Source organism: Girardinichthys multiradiatus, chromosome 12 (genome assembly GCF_021462225.1).
Source record: "Girardinichthys multiradiatus isolate DD_20200921_A chromosome 12, DD_fGirMul_XY1, whole genome shotgun sequence".
Lineage (NCBI taxonomy): Eukaryota > Metazoa > Chordata > Actinopteri > Cyprinodontiformes > Goodeidae > Girardinichthys > Girardinichthys multiradiatus.
This window is the reverse complement of record NC_061805.1, coordinates 46,266,745-46,283,317: the sequence shown is the minus strand read 5'-3', so window position 1 is coordinate 46,283,317 and position 16,573 is coordinate 46,266,745. Positions and strand designations below refer to the sequence as shown.

Here is a 16,573-nt window from a genome sequence, read left to right as displayed (position 1 = left end):
TTCTTCAGGTTGGATGGTCTTCTCTTCTTCAGGTCTAACCACAGATTATCAATTGGATTGAGGTCTGGACTTTGACTAGGCCATTCCAGCAAATTGAAATGCTTCCCCTTGCACCACTGGAGTTTTGCATTAGCAGTATGCTTCAGATTATTGTCCTGCTGGAAGCTAAACCTCCGTCCCAGTTTCAAATCACGGGCAGACTGACGAAGGTTTTGCTCAGGAAAATTCCTGTATTTAACACCATCCATCTTTCCCTCGACTTGACCAGTCTTCTGGCTCCTGCTGCTGAAAAACATCCCCACAGCATGATGCTGCCACCAACATGCTTCACTGTGGGGATGATGTTCTTGGGTTGAGGGAATGTGTTGGTTTTGCACCAGACAGTATTTTCCTTGGTGGCCAAAAAGTTAGATTTTAGTACAAAAGGCACTTTTTAAAAGATGATTTTATTTATTTTGAGAGAAGGCTTTGCAAACAACCCACTTTTCTTTGTTTATTGTCTTTACTTCAGCCACGTTAGCCCTGCCCTGACCTTAAACAACCTGTTTAAGGTCAGGGCAGGGACTCTCAATAAGATTTAAGTCTGGACTTTGACTAGGCCAAAATCTTCATCAGAGTTTTTTCATGAGTCATTCAGGGGCATTCAATGGATCATTATCATGCTGGTTAACCCAGGTGGGCCTCTGTTTAAGGCTAAATTGATAGCCAGACTGTCAGGATGTGACATTTTGGACTTTGTTTTGGGTTTTTGGTTTTTTTTACTTTAGCTAGAGGTTTCTCATTTTTGGTCTGTATTCATGTTTGGTTATTGTTTTTGTTTTCGTGACTGTTCTGGTTTCCTTCTCCCTCCCAGTGTGTTCTCCTCTCGCCCTTGTTCCCTTAGTGTGGCTTCCCTATTTACTTAGAATGGTTTCTTTATTATTATTATTATAGTTTTCTGGTCCCTTGGGTTTGTTTACTGTTTGTCTCGTCTGGCTCCTCATGTTCTCGTTTATCCCTATCTGGTTCACCTGCCCCTCTGTCTTGCTGCACGCCTGTTCCACACCTGTGTTTTCCCTGATTACCTGCCCTATTGTTTCTTGTCCACCTTCATCTGTATTTAAGTTTGTCTTTGTCCTTTGTTCCCCGCGGTGTCGTAGTCTAATTTGGCTTGTCCTAAGTTAGTCTGTCTGTTCCTACTTTTTGTGGTATCCTGCGATTCAGAAACCAGGATTGTTTTGATGAACTGGATCTCTGTCAAACCTGCACTGGAAATTGTATGTTTGCTCACATCATTAAAGAAGAATCATCTCACCAACTAAAATGGAAACCATGACACAGACATTGTCCTTCTGGATTTTCTGGTGAAGAGCAGAACTCATGGTTCCATCACTTGTGGCTTATCATCCAAGTCATGAAGCAGCAAAGAGCCCCACATCATCACACCACCACCACCATGTTTGACTGTCAGTGTGATCACCTTTTTTCTGAAATGCCGGGTTTGTTTTACGTTAAGTATAACAGGACTATACCTTCCATAAAGTCCCCCTTTTATCTTGTCAGTCCAAAGGGCATTTTGACAGACGTCTTGGGGATTGCTGGAGTCCCAAACCTTAGAAACTGCTTTGCATGCATTCCTGGAACGATATATGTCAATGACTTCTCATCTGTTCTTGAATTTCTTTAGACAGGGGCATGATGTCTTGCTTTTTAAGATCTTTTAACCTACTTCATGTAGTTAGACAGGATCTATTTAAGTGATTCCTTGATTTTATGTGTCTTACTGCAGTTAAGTCTGGGTACAAATTAACCCTGCTATCCAAGAATATCAGGCTTATTACCATTAATGTTTGATTTGATTTATGTTTTTGGTATGATTGTTTGTTAACTCACACATTTTTCTTGAAAACTGTGTCATTGCTCAGGAAGTCACACTAAGACATTAATAAGAAATATAAAGTGCAAGTATAACTGGATTTAATACTGTGCTAATTCAAAGGTTTTGTATATCCGTGATTGCCAAAGTTGGGGTCAGGACCCAACTGACGGTCATGAAACACTAGGTTTGGGCTGTTGACATAATTTCCAAAAATCAGCTTTAACATTATTCCTATATGCATATTTTGAAGATTGTAACAAGAAACACGACAATTCATCGTGCTTTATATGATGAAATAAATACAGTGCAGTTGCATGATAAAGGAAATTAAAGAAAAGTTGGGAGAATTGAGACGAGCCTGAGTTTGTTGTGTGAATTGAATCAGACGCTATAACAGGCAAAACTTTCTTAAAGAAAGCTGAGGGTAAAATATTGAAACAGCAGGAGGAGCTTAGCTGATGGATAATTTTTCTACGTTTTTGTTGTTGATTTGGTAGACCTGTTGAGACTAAATGTGTTGCTCTGACTCGGCTAATTAGAAATGTTTTTAGACTTTTAAAATAAGTAATCGGGTCACAGGTCTCGTACTTTGTGGTTTGGGAATTTACAGATTATTAACCGAATTATTAAAAACAGTGTTTTTCAATTCATCTGACAGTACTTATGGAATTAATGTGATACTTTTAAATTGAATTTGTATATGAGTGACAAAAAAGTAAAGACAAAGTTTGTTTTTACCATTTAAACTTGCTGTTACCATCACCAACATTGACTTTGAACTGTTCAATATCACCACTAGATGGCAGCATTTAACAAGTTTAAACAAGCGAGACCGGAGCAGGATCTGAGCAAAAACCCAGATGTTTTGGTGCGATTCTGCTTATTTAATCTCTGCTGCATGAGTGTTAATGTTTCCAAAATGCTGATACCCAGTCCTGGTTTACTTTACTCGACTTCGTGTTGAATGCATTTCTGATTGTTGTTCCTAAAAGACAGAAACATCAAAACATTGCAAGCGAATAATTTCCGCCAGGTAACATATTAAAAGTGAAACAAATGTAAAACCACAGAAGTGATTTCTCCGGAAAATTATTAATCAAATGATGATTGCCAGCAAAAGAAATCTGAAGTTTTCAGATCTGTAAATTGTTTACGTTTAGCAGACTTATTCCAGTTGTGTCAAACTAACAAACACGCATTAATACTTTTTCTATTTTTTTTTTTTTTATTGTTTTCTGTCCTTCGTGATGATTTTCACACCCTTTTATGAACATTTCAGTATTTTTATCACATTTAAATACGTTTCAGATAATTTAGCTGTAACCTTGGAGATATATCTATCATTTATTCCAAAGATTTATACGTGCAAAATATTTTGCTATAAATCAGCGAATCGCAACATAATTCGAGTTAATTTTATACTAAGGTGCTAGATGAATAAAGGCTGTGCATTTTAGGAAATGACAAATCATCACAAATGTTTGAGTCCTAACCTGCAGGCCTAAACTTTCATACCGTAATTCAGCGGTACTAAGGAAAACAAGCTTATCCATTTCGACAACAGATTTATTTGGCATTTTGGACATGCAGTGTTGATCCTTACATCATGAACATGCTCACAGGAAAAAGCTCAGTCTGGTACATTCATCCCTTTTTGGTCAAGTCCGCTGACATCTTGTTAATGTTCAGACAGTTTCAACAACACAAACAGCGCTTTGCGCGCTGTGTCCGTTCACAGCGGCCCGTATTTTTGGTTCTTTAATCGTCCAGCAGCCGCTCTTATTTCAAGTGGAAGAGTTCAGGATGCTGGAGTCTGCGGAGTCAGAGCGTTTTTCATACTCCTCATCCGGGGAGTAGTGGCCCGCTTTGGGTCCCAGCGTGCAGCTCTCCTCCTGGATGCTGATGCGCTGCTCCTCGGAGGATCTGGAGGGGACCATGGGGGAGCTGCGGAACACCGAGGCGCCGGGGCCTGCCGGGCCGAAGGGAGAGACGTACTGCGCGGCGGAACGGAGCTGGTACTGCTGCTGCAGGGCCACGGTGTTCCAAAGGGTCACGTCGTTGTGCACGAAGGGGCCGCTCTGGCTGCGCGTCAGCGAGCTGCGCAGCATGAGCGGGTAGCGCGCAGGCTGCGGGAAGGACGGGTGCTGCAGGGGGACACCAAGCGCGCCCGAGGTGGGGTCTGACCCGAACCGGAGGGAGTCCGGGACACGGAATGCGGAGCCCACCGACCATTTGGCAGAGGAGGACACTGGGTGGTAGGAGCCCAGCGTGTGCTCGAACAGGTGTCCATTTGAGGGCAGAACCAGGCCCTCCGGAACCGAGTGAGGCTCTGCGTGAGGTTGCGGGCTTCCATCCGGATTCCGGCTGGACAGCAGCACCTCGATGGCCCCGACCAGATCTCCCCCACATCCCCGCAGGATGAGCTCCAGCACCGGGGGCTTGTGCGTGGGGAAGATCTTCTTGAGAACCTCCAGCGGAGGCCTGTTGGCCCTGAGGCTGAACGGCAGGTTGATGGAGCCGGAGAGCCCTTCAATCAGCAGGTTCTGGTCACCTGAGCCGGACGGGTGTCTCTGAGGACTGTCGGCTTTGGCCTCCTTCTCAGCGTTGCTGGCTTTGAGGAGGCTGAAGCGGCTCTCCTCCGGCTGGGAGGCGGTCTCTGAGGGCTCCGGGGTGTAGCAGGAGTTTGGCTTGGAGCCCTCAGGAGAGCTGACCGGGTCCTGCTCCTTCTCACTGGAGCTGCCGGTGTTCTCGCCTCCCGAAGCCTCCTCTGGGCCGTCATCTGCAGCTTCTGTCAGGCAAACATTTAAACATTTGTTTGTATTAATTAAAACTCGTAAATACCGGAAAACAACCAAATTCAGCTATGAAATGTTTTATGTGAATTTTATTTTAGCTGTTTGTGTCCCTCTAAATTATTTTCTCCGATGTAATTAAAAAGCAGCATGTTTTATACTTCAACAGCTATCAATACATTTAATTTTACTTAATATTTAGAAAGTTATGCATCCCCTCGTTATTTCCTACTGAATCAGATAAAAGCAACAGCAGATCTGGTTACAACATGAAATCAAAAGACACTGACAGCAGATTTCTCAATGCGGCAGAAATGTGTCTGAAGGAGAGAAAAATAATTAGACAAGATCTGTTTCAGACAAGCTGACCCACAATTAAAGTATCCGTTGCCTTATGTTCTGCAAAAAGCCTGAGTAAATGTATTTTATTCAAAATTTATTTTAAATAAATGAAATGGATGTAAATAAGCCAGCAAAGTTAACATTTTTATAAAAAAATTGATCTGTTGCTTTTTATTTATCTGATTTGTTTATATTATTTGCAGTTTCAACTCCTAGTGAAATTATTAGAAATGACATGTCTGATTGGCCTCTGCCAGTAATGGCATTTTAATCTATTGTTGTCAAATAGTTTTTTAAATAGAAACTTCAAATATAGGAATGTCCTTAATTGTTAAAAACCAAGAATGAGTTGTTTTTATTTATTTTCATATTTATCATTCTGTCTCTAAATGTTTTGCCCGAAACTGCTTCATTATTTTTGATATTTCATTTGATAAAAGTAGGTTTTTTGTTTATTTAACAGGTTTGAACAAATTTTGCTGCTATCTGATTTGAAAAGATAAACAGAAAAAGAGGGTTAATGGATTCCTTCCTTGTTTAAATGTTTGAAAAGTTGCGGGCGACTATCTTTCAAAATCTGTCAAAATAAGTTCAGATACACATTTCAATCATCAACATTTGCATACTTTTATTTTAAGTAGTCTTCTAAGAAATGAACACATTTAATTGGCTAATTTTCCTTCAGTTGTTTGTGTAATCTGAAGTTTATTGATCAGAGTTTTGAGAATACTGATCTATTTAACGGTTTAGGCACTGGGTTTTTTTCCCTGTTTTTGTTGAGCTATAATTAAATCAACTTTACAAACCAAGTTCAAAGTTTAAAGTCAAAGTTTTCTGTTTCTGACTCTTCTACCTGTGCGTGTTTGCGCTCCGGCCTGCAGAGGCTCCGAGCCGCTCCACCTTATCTCCAGCTCCTCCGTCCTCAGCGGGGCTCCCTGGTTCCCCTCGCCGGCCCCGCTCGTACCGATGCCCGGCAGCACTCTGAGGGACTCCGGGATGAGGCTCTCCAGGCTCTCGTTGGCCTGCTGCCTCCGGAGCGCCACCTGCGCCGCCATGACGCGCTGCCGCTCGATGATGAGGATGCACTTCTCGCAGGTGCAGTCCTTGAAGCGGCAGTAACGCTTGTGTCCTTTGAGCCACGACAGGACGCCGTGGTTTCGGCACCGGGCGCACTTGGGTGTCCTCTGCAGCGGAGCCCGGGGCTGGGACACCGGAGCCCCCATGTAGAGGTACGGGGATCCGTAACCGTTCATTCTGTCGGTCGCAGCAAGTTTTCCTGGACGCGCAAGAACATCTGCTGGAGGATTGTTGAGATCAGTCAGAGAGATGGAGCTGGAAGAAGCCGCTTTACTGCACGGATGACAGGATGGAGATAAGAGGTGTTGGCTTGTAGTGGAAGATCCACTTTTCCTGCGGCTGACAGCACAGATATGCATCACACTGACACGCTCTTATGGAGACGAGTAACCAAACGCTGTCACTCGCGTCAACGCGGCTGCACGCTGCAAAAAATATCCATGCGTGGCAGAAAGTGGGCGAGGAGATCTCCACGCCTTTAACCTCTGCCTGCTCCACAGGAACAGCCACAAATTAAGGATAAGAGCTCCTTCCTTTAACCAGGAAGGAGCTTCATCATTAACAGTAAACATGCAGGAAAATGTGAAATATAATAATAAAAAAAATGTATTCAGAAAAGACAAATAAATATATTTAAGTCCAAACTCAAAGATCTGATGGGAAAACATGACTGACGTACCTGAACGCAACACTACAACATCCGGACCTTTATTTTATATTTCCACCTTCATATTTATCCAACATACATTTAGGGCAAAATACATAAATGCTAAAAAATGAAGAGATATATTTAAAGATTCCATCAGTCGCTGCCTTAAGCCTTTTTTAATAAACATGTCCTGTTTTTACTTGCAAAAAGTGGGGGTCCTTCCGTGAATTCCCCCTGGGAGAGTCACTCCACTTCCATCAGGAAAGATAGTGTAATTATTCAAAAATTTGAATGTCAATGTTTTTTTACAGATAGGTTTCACAAATTCAAACTGTGTTTTAAAAAGTGTGACCAGATCATATTTAGTGATTTTCACACTTGCCTAGAGAAATTTTAAGTTGTAATCTAAAGTTAACAGATGGAAGATGATTTCATAAATTAGAAAGTGTTTTCACGAGTCCTTGCTCAGTAAGAGGGAAGTTCAACTAAAAACTGTGGGAAAAACCCTTTTCATTTTGTTCCTAAATATGAATCTCAGTGCAAACACCAATTGCAAATTTATTACCAGACCAAACTGGCTATATTATTACAATGCTTACATTCTGTACAATACAGGAACCCCCCATTGACTGGACATGCTTCAAAGCATTAAAACATTTTCTGGGAGGAACTGAGATACACGGTCCGGCTGCCCTCTCACACATTGCACCCTTGGTGAAGAGCCATATCCACCGTTTGAAAACCACTATTGTTTTCAAACAGTCAGTCAGTCAGTCATTTTCTACCGCTTATTCCATAGGGGGTCACGGGGAAGCTGGTGCCCATCTCCAGCAGTCTATGGGCGAGAGGCGGGGTACACCCTGGACAGGTCGCCAGTCCATCGCAGTGTTTTCAAACATATATTTTATATTATATTATGGAGAAATCTGTCCTTCAAGATAAATATCCGAATGTTTAGTCAACATAATTTGATGTATTAAATGCAGTAAGATGTTCCTTCTTTATTTGTTAGGAAACATCACACACAGCCTGTATTCTTGTCTATTTACATTTTTCTAAAGACCATTCGTTTAATCTCAATTTCCTGCTCTGTTGTCTCCAAGCTGTAAAAAAAAAAAAAAAAAAGTCCAAACAAACAAAACAGAAAGCACGCATGCGCAACCTTCGCACCTTTTACACAATCGTGCATAACTTAGATGATTAGCTCTCTGCATTTATAAAAGGACCTTTGGGAACTATGTCGGGGACGCTGATATGTCCCCTCCGCCGGACTAATAGAGGGCATTGAAACATAACACCGGACAAAGCCGGGGCCCATTTCTGACCGTAAAAAAAGGTTTATTCAAGCAAATAATGGGATCCGAGCGGCGCGCCTCGCACAGAATAAGAGCCCGGTAAACTTCACCGCATGGAGCCCGTCTCCAGGGCTATTAAGCTTTTAATTGGAAAATAGCAGAGGAAATTTCAAGGTGACTAGAGTGGCTTTGCAGTTTGTGCCGGCCGAGTAGATTTGTGGGAGTTAAAGTACCGGAGGATGCGGGGCGAACGCATAATAAATTTATTCATGTTGGGGAAACACAAACCGAAATAAAAGTTTACGCTGCGCTGATGAGCTTCCTTTGTCTAATTTGATGCACCGCAAGTTCCGCAGGCTGGAGTACTGTCCTGATGTTTTATGCTCTGTGCAATTATTTCAACACTGAAGGGAGATTTAAACCCATGTAGTGTTTATTACTGCGTCATGCACTGCGTTAATAAGCATCTAGCGATGGAAATGACATGGGAATTAAAATGGATAAGGAGAAACAAACCGGATAAAGTAACACAAAGGGGTTATGGGTCATAAAAGGTCAACTTGTGAAGCACCAAACCTCATAATCCAGACCTCATTTTCAAACTGTTCAGCAGTTAAATGGCTCAGTAAGATATTATAATCAGCATAAGATTAAAATAAAAATGTTAGAGTAGTTGTTTTCAATAATGATGAACTGATTATTTAAACAATAGGAATAAAATAAAAATAAAACGGATTTTTTTTTTCTTTTTAAAAATGTCATATTGGTCATTTTCCCCCAATAACATCTGTCATTCAAAATAACTAAAGACTTTGAAAGATCATACTATACTATACATAACATTTAAACATTAAAAAGTAAGCCACAACATACATCTTTCCCTTTCTGCCATCAGAGCCTATCACTTCTACGCTGGAAGGCCTGAAGCCCAGTATACAGGATGGATCAATTCCACTTTTACTGCAGCTTGTCTTTTACACTGGTCCTTCTTTAGTAAAACAGAAAAAACGAACAAATAAATAAATTAACTGGGCATCAGAGCCGGCCCAAGGCATAAGAGAACTGAGCCGCCACTGATGGGCTTTCATATATGCTTAAACTTTAACACAGACTATAGATGTAGAAATTTTAAATATGCTTATTATGCTGTTGATAAAACACCAGATTACAAGATATTTGAGGGTACTAAAGTCAAATTAAATATATTTCAGCTAATTAAAGCTTTACCTCAAAGTTTTGATGCAGTTATGCTATGATAGATTTAAATAGACCCATCCGTGTTAGATACACTCCCCCAGTCATTTAGTATTACAGGTCACACATTAACACATATAATAATATCTCAGGGGCTGAAGATGCCAGTAATCCCAGAAATTACTGGAGTATCAAACCAGGAGAACAATGTTTTTGAATCAAAATGCTGCTTTTTACAGGCCAAGGATCAGAAAGACCTCTGAGCACTGCCAGCTGATGTAGGACTCGTGTAGAAGAGCTTCAACTTTTTGTTGCCTTTATGTCAGAAGTGGAACAAAGAGCAACAGATACAAAGAACATACTAGAGCAAGCTGAGGAGAACCACAACAGTTATTCTAACTAAAGGTTACAGCGCTTCCAGGATTTAATTTCTTTAATTTATGTCACCAGCCAGGTCTGTAGAAACGAGAAATCACTTAAATAGAACCTGTCTGAAAGCATGAAGTAGGTTAAAAGATCTAAAAGCAACACGTCAACACATGAGAAACAAAGTCAAAATCAGATCCATCCATCTGGAAAGGGTTACAAAGCCACTTCCAAGGCTTTGGGACTCCAGTGAACCACAGTGGGAGTCATTATCCATAAATGGAGAAAAAATGGAATCGCAGTGAACCTTCTGTGGCTGCAAGAGTGCATCGATGATTCGTCCAGGTCACAAAAGAACTCAGAAAAACATCTAAAGCGCTCCAGGCCTCTCCTTCTTTAAGTTAAAGTTCATGATTCAGTAAACAGAAAGAGACTGGGCAAAAATCTCACATTTCTCCAAAAACATCTGGTTGATCCCTATGACCTTTGAAAAAATATTCTGTGGACTAAACAAACAAAAGTGGAAGGTTTTGGAAAGTGTGCGTCCTGTTACACCTGTCGTAAAACTATCACAGCGTTTTGAAGAAAACAAATCACAATACTGAGATTCAGACATGTTGATGGTAGTATGAAGGTCTGGAGCTGCTTTGCTGAGTTGTTGTGATCAAATAAACCATTAATTCTGCTCTCTACCAAAAAACCCTGAAGGGAAAAGTCCAGTTATCAGTTTGTGACCTTCAGCTCAAGCACACTTGGGTTTGCAACAATGATCAGAAGCACACAAGCAAGTCCACATCTGAATGGATAAAAAAAAAACACAAAATGAAGGTTTTGTAATGGCCTAGTCAAAGTCCTAACATTAACCCAATTGATATCCTGTGGCATGACTTTAAACAGGCTGCTCATGTTTGAAAACCTTCCATATTGTAGTGATGGAGATTTATTATTGAGGTGGCAGCTTCATCAGGGTTCTGGGTGGCAGTTTTACCAAGAAGCAGGTCCTACAGAGTTCTGGAAGGCTAAACTGTAACCCCATGATGCAGTGTGTTCTGCTGCTGCTCTCCACAACCAGCTGGATCCCACAATGCTTTAGCAGTTGGCTACAATAACCAATCACACTATAAACCATTAAATATTGACTGTCCTTTATTTGACTTTTGGACCCAAGGACAACTAGTTCCAACAGTCAAGACTACTGAACAATAAAGGATGTTGAGGTGGAGCTTTCTTCACCGAAAGCCTCTTCACCTGCTTCCTGTGCTACTATGATAACATAAAATTTATTTATCTTTAACTGCAGCTGCATCATCTCACAGCAGGGAGGAGGTTGTGTTACATCCACAAGGGAGAACTCAGGAATCTGGAGGATCTAGAGCGTCCTGCACAGAGGAATGGTCAAAGATACGTTCTCCGTATGATCGTACCTTGGGAGAGGTTATAGAGGAAGACTAAGTGCTGTCGTATTGGCAACAAACTCATATTAGAGGTTGGATTTGAGGTTTAATTTTTTTGTTTGAGATCAAGCAGCAGCAGTAAAATCTGAATTCATTTAACGGCAATAGATGGAAGATACTGTAGTGGATGGCTTGATCCTTCATATCAAAGTAAAGTCTGCAGGACAGCGGACCCTGAGGAACAAGGCTTGGAGAAATGATGCTGTGGGCTGTGGAGAGCCTAGCAGGGGTTCAGATATTTTCCTGAAATTTAATAAAATAAAATAAGTAAAAAAATCAAATAGATAAAAAAAAAAATCAAATTTCTCCAAACAAACTGAAATTCAAATATACCAAACAATCACTTCATATAGTTGTTATTTTGAGCCATAACTTGTTGCTTCCTGGTTTATAATATAATGCATGTATTTTAAGTTCTCAGTATAAACTAAAACTAATAGTTTAAAATCTATCTGCAGATTTCTGATTTGTGTTAAAGCTACAAATAACTGGTGTTTCGACATTCATATAAATACTAATTCACAGTTTTGTTTTCCAATATGAAGAGAAGTCCTGACAGTCATTGTGTTTTAATGACACAAGGTCAGTTTAGGAGGTGATTCAGCCTGTGTCCCCTCCTCCGAGCTGGAGCAGGACCCGACCTCTGCTGAGCGCGCTCATTATGAGGTGCTGATTGGGGGCGTTCCAGCCACTCAGAGGTTCTGTCACAGAGAGGCTGATTTAAGCTTCCCCCGGGGGAGGCGGGACACAGAGCTCATTCAGAAGAACTGGGCTGACACCTAAATTAGAGAGGGGTCAGTCAGCCTCTAGTCTCACTGGAGAAAAACAAAGTCCACTGATGATCATCAGAGTCTGTAACTTGCTTGTAAGTTTTTATTTAGTAATCTTAGTTGAATTCCTGCTTGAAATTTATGAGTTATTTCTGTTAGTAGCAAACTCATTTAATATATATGGTAAAAACACACCTTGATAATGGTGTGCTTTGGCATGTGCCAAACTGGGTGTTTGTTAGGAAAATATGGTGAATCAAATCTTCAAAAAGGCACAAACAAAACTTCTTCATCAGGGAAAACTATGAAGTACAAGAAAATAACACTTTTTAGTCGAGTCCATTTACTTATTGTACTTGTGCTTGATAGGAACTGAGGGGAACAAGTGACAACACACACTTCTACAGAAGAATATTTAAAGTCAAGATATTTAAAGAAAAAGAAAAATTTTGGCTGGAAATCAACCTTAAACAGCAGTTATGGTGCTTTGAATAAGCGAGCCCACAAAGAAATGTGAAAAAAATATTGTAAAAGAATCACTTCCGGCTTTCAGAGAGTCCTGATTAACACGCAGTGAAGAAATCAAATGGTGTTGCTAAAACAAACCAAATCATCATGCCTCCACCATCATTCCTCACAGTTGGCATGAGGTTTTTCTGCTTATATGACTATAACTCTCATGCTGAACAGGATTTAGTTTCTGTTGGACCAAAGCTGCAGAATATGAGGAAAAAATCTGTTTCTGGCAGAAGAAAAAGTAAAAGAACACTTGTAAGAATACAATTAATTACAATAAATTATTAGTTCAACTAGCATGAATTTATCTGCTGTGCTTTATTTTAAATTATATTTATACATTAAAACTCATCAAGTATAAATTAAATGTATTATAAATTTTCCTCTATGTCTTTCCAAAAATAAACAAATTTACGATAAGTACTATTAAACATTATGTCAATTTAATTTCATATAATTAAAGAAAAAAAAGTACAATAAAACTAGATGAAAATATATAGGAAAAAAACAGCAATAGGTCCTAAGAAAACAAGTACAATTTCATTTAATTCTTAGGTTTTTATCAACAACTTAGTGGTTGAAGCTGCTTATATCTGTGCTGGTATGAAGGAAACTTTAGCTTAGATTTAATTATATTAAATTATTAATGTGGTGGTAATTTTACTTCAAGCTTATGCATGAGGTAATTATAATAAACACCAAACTAAACATCAGTTTTTAATGTTCAAATTCAGGGTAAAGAGTAAAATATAAGTGTGGATTTTACCCTTAAAGGCTGATCAAGGCAAGTTGAGTCCTCTTTATGACACAGTAATCTTTATTTAACATCTTCAAAACTGACAAAAATGAGCAGAAATGTTACTCATTCCTAAGAAAAACACCCTAAACATGCCAGACTAAATCTTGGGGAAATATTGAATGAAATTATCCTTCCTGAGATGATGAATATGTAACTCTTTGTGAAGACAGAGAGAACTCCTAAATGTAATTTCACTTGATTTTAGAAAACCTGTATGTTAACCTTAAATCATAAACATGTAGAGTTGATTGATCTGCACTTCTAAAGAAGTAATGGAGGAAAAAAGAAAATGCAGTAAAAGGTTTCAAGTAGTACGACTTCCTGGTAAAGTGGTCCAGATCTAGTTCTTAAAACTTTCTGAACGTCTCTGGAAGATTTTCTTTGACTTTTGACCTTTTCAGTCCGGTCTTTGTACCTGAAAGTGTCTTTAACATTATGAGGAGAGTTGGCGAGGGGAGGCTGAAACCAAGACATATCGGGCCTTACAGATCCGTCTACAGCAGATGCCTCTTCCTCCAGCTGATCCATTCACTGTATGACTTTGTTGGTCCTAAATGACTGGATCCTGACAGCCAAATTGTGTTCTGTGGTTTTAGGGAAGAAATTGTGAAAGTTTGCTGGTAACAAAGTGCCTAAAGATCCTATTTAAAACTAGTTCTTAGCTGAATCTGGTTGTTATTAGTCAACAAACCCTAAAGTCAGAGTCCAGTTCTTTTTAAACAAAAAACATTTCTGAGAAAATAGCCTGTTACTTCACCACAAATGAGTGAAAAAGCAGCCAAAGTCCAACAGAAAACCTAGTGAGCTGTTAAGAGGAAGAAAAATATAAAGCAATGAAGAGTAATTTAAACATTTCTTGCAAATATGAAGAAAAAAAGCAGATTTTATATCTAATTCTGTTATAAAAGACAGTTCTCTGCATACATCCCACTTTCTTTCTAAACATCTTTCTCAGAATTTCTATAAAGCTAAAATTAAATTTACTGAGATCACAGAGATTAGAGTTTATCCTTCACTGAACATCCACAGCTTTTTTAAAATTTCCTCCTTCACCTCTTAGCTTTACAGACCTCCTGTCGGTAACGAGCCGCCATCATTCCAGCCGGCGCTGTCACTGCAGGATCCCAGCAGATTTTATCTATTATTGGAGGGCGTGATTCATGGAGGCCGAGGCAGCTCAAGGAAAAGCGACCCTGTGACATTTTCTTCCCGCCGCTGTACACGGGCCGGCAGCTACAGAAGGACAACTCAGCGGCAGCCGTGATAAAATGGCCTTCCTTAACTAAACTCGTAAAGCACACGGCGATAAAGCTCAATCTTCTGTGAAATCCAATTAAGTCATTATCTGACTGATTGTATCTTTAATTGAAAACAGAAGTGACAGTAAATTTCAGTGATATATCAGGACCAATCGATACTGCCGTACAATCTGGTCTCAAGAGGTGATTTATAATGTCAAAGCCTTATAGGTAACTCCACATTCTTCTCTCTAAAACCACTGGTGGATGAAATTAAGAGTAAGTGCGTTTCATAAAAAAGCAAGACGGTCATGTTATTGATTACAACAGATGGGGCAGAATCCAATGAATGTTCCAACATTGTGCTGGAAAAGAAAACACAAGTAATTTTCTTTGTCTGCTTTATATTGTCCCCACGACAACTTCACATTTACACTTCATCACTTTACAGGACTTTTATTCCACTAAAACATGTAGCAACATAAACATCAAATTACGTCTGTGGATGCCTTATTCAAACGCAAGCACAAGTAAAAGTGTTGGAAGTGAATCCCGATAAATTTGGACTGGAAAAGCAGAGGTCCAGTTAGCTCCACAAAGACTGCTCTCAGATTTTCCTTTTAAGGTAACCCAGAAAAAAAAACTTTGCGAGAATACTTCATCATTTGGAAATCAATGAGTTTGCCACTTTCAGCTCTGCTTTTCAGATCTGCTGAATTTTACCCTTTACCCTCGTTAAGATGTGGAGTTCCTCTTCTAATCCAGCAGCATATTCTCACTGAAAATCTGGCAGAAACCCATCCTTTAATCTGAGTACATTTATTTAGACAGGAAATAATTGTTTTAAACTAAATAACCAGTGGCTCCACTGTTGGTACCCCAACAGTCCCTTTAAAATCAATGCCACTAAGGCATTTTTAAATTCATACGTTACTTTCCACATTAATCAGTTATAATGTATTATATTGCAAAGCTCTCTCCTTTGCTATTGGGAAAACGTGTCCTTACTGTATATCAAAAGTAACCAGTGCTGACCCATGCAAAAGGCTCGCATAATTAGAAAATTAACTCCTTAAAAAAAATAAAAGATAAAGAAATAAAAAGAAATAATCACAACTCTTCTCAAATATTACATAGTAGACTATACCCTGCCTTTCTAGAGGTCCTGACAACCATTATGGAGGAAAAAGAAAGAGTAATACTAATCATAATGATGAAAAATTGTAATGATAGGGGTACCAATAATAGATCTGGCATTAAAAGCCATTTGATCAAGGAATCAACATTGGAGATCTAAGAGCATAAATACTCCAGTCATTTCAAGGCCAAAGACTTGGATGAGTATGGATTTGTTTCGCATACAAATCCTGTCACGATACATTTCGAACCCCACCAACATTGAGGTGGTACTCATTTGTAAAGGAAAACGACCCGTACAGTCGAGTAGTAGGTACTAAAGGAACACAGCTAGAGGCTAAGCCGTTTAGCCAGTTTATCTCCATACCATTCATCAGATGCTATCTACATGCCAGCTGGTTGTTTAGGAATCATGCTGGGAAAAAAAGCCTTTTCTGTCCGACAATCACAAACGTAAATGTGGAGTTTTCTAATCTCTACTGGAACTTCAACTGGAAGCTTAGAGCTTTTCAGCTACAAACACTCCAGGTGGGTTTGGTGTAAAAAGATTGATATGTGGAAAAGAACATCATACCCTCTTTTAAGTACGGGGAGGACCCCTGATGCTGTGGGCCTGTTTCTCTTCCAAAGGCACTGGGAACCTGGTGAGAGTACATTGCATCATAAACTCATTGAAATACCAAGAAAGGTTTAAGAAAACCCTAGTGACCCCAGCCAGAAAACTACAGTTGGTCAAATCAAATGACAAATAGTTCACCAGATAAAAAAAACAACCTTATTCCAAGGCCATCATAATCCCAGACATAATCTAGAGACTGTAGAGTGATGAATAATCAAAGATCCCTCCCTCTGTATGCTCCAACCCTGGGAAACATTATAGGAGAGCACTAAAGGTTGGACAAACAGTGATTGAAGAACGCATTAATGACAGGGTTGACAATATTTGTGCAAACTGTTGTTGAAATGGAAGTTTTAAGGTTAGAATTATTAGTGTGAAATTATATCACTGCAGTAAAAGATTCATTTATTTCAGGGCTTTAAACACACTAATAAACTAGCAAGGGTGCCAAGCCTCTTTATTAGTAG

At 39.7% G+C, this 16,573-nt stretch overlaps 1 protein-coding gene across 1 annotated transcript; it reads right to left on the bottom strand.

The window, feature by feature from the left end:
* Positions 1 to 3,371: 3,371 nt before the first annotated feature.
* dmrt3a (doublesex and mab-3 related transcription factor 3a) lies at positions 3,372 to 6,488 on the bottom strand. Its single transcript, XM_047381747.1, has 2 exons — positions 5,846 to 6,488; positions 3,372 to 4,646 (listed from the first exon to the last, which is right to left on the bottom strand). The coding sequence occupies exons 1-2, from the start codon at positions 6,426 to 6,428 to the stop codon at positions 3,643 to 3,645; spliced, it is 1,587 nt and encodes a 528-aa protein (XP_047237703.1). The 5' UTR covers positions 6,429 to 6,488; the 3' UTR covers positions 3,372 to 3,642.
* Between the last annotated feature and the right edge of the window lie 10,085 nt (positions 6,489 to 16,573).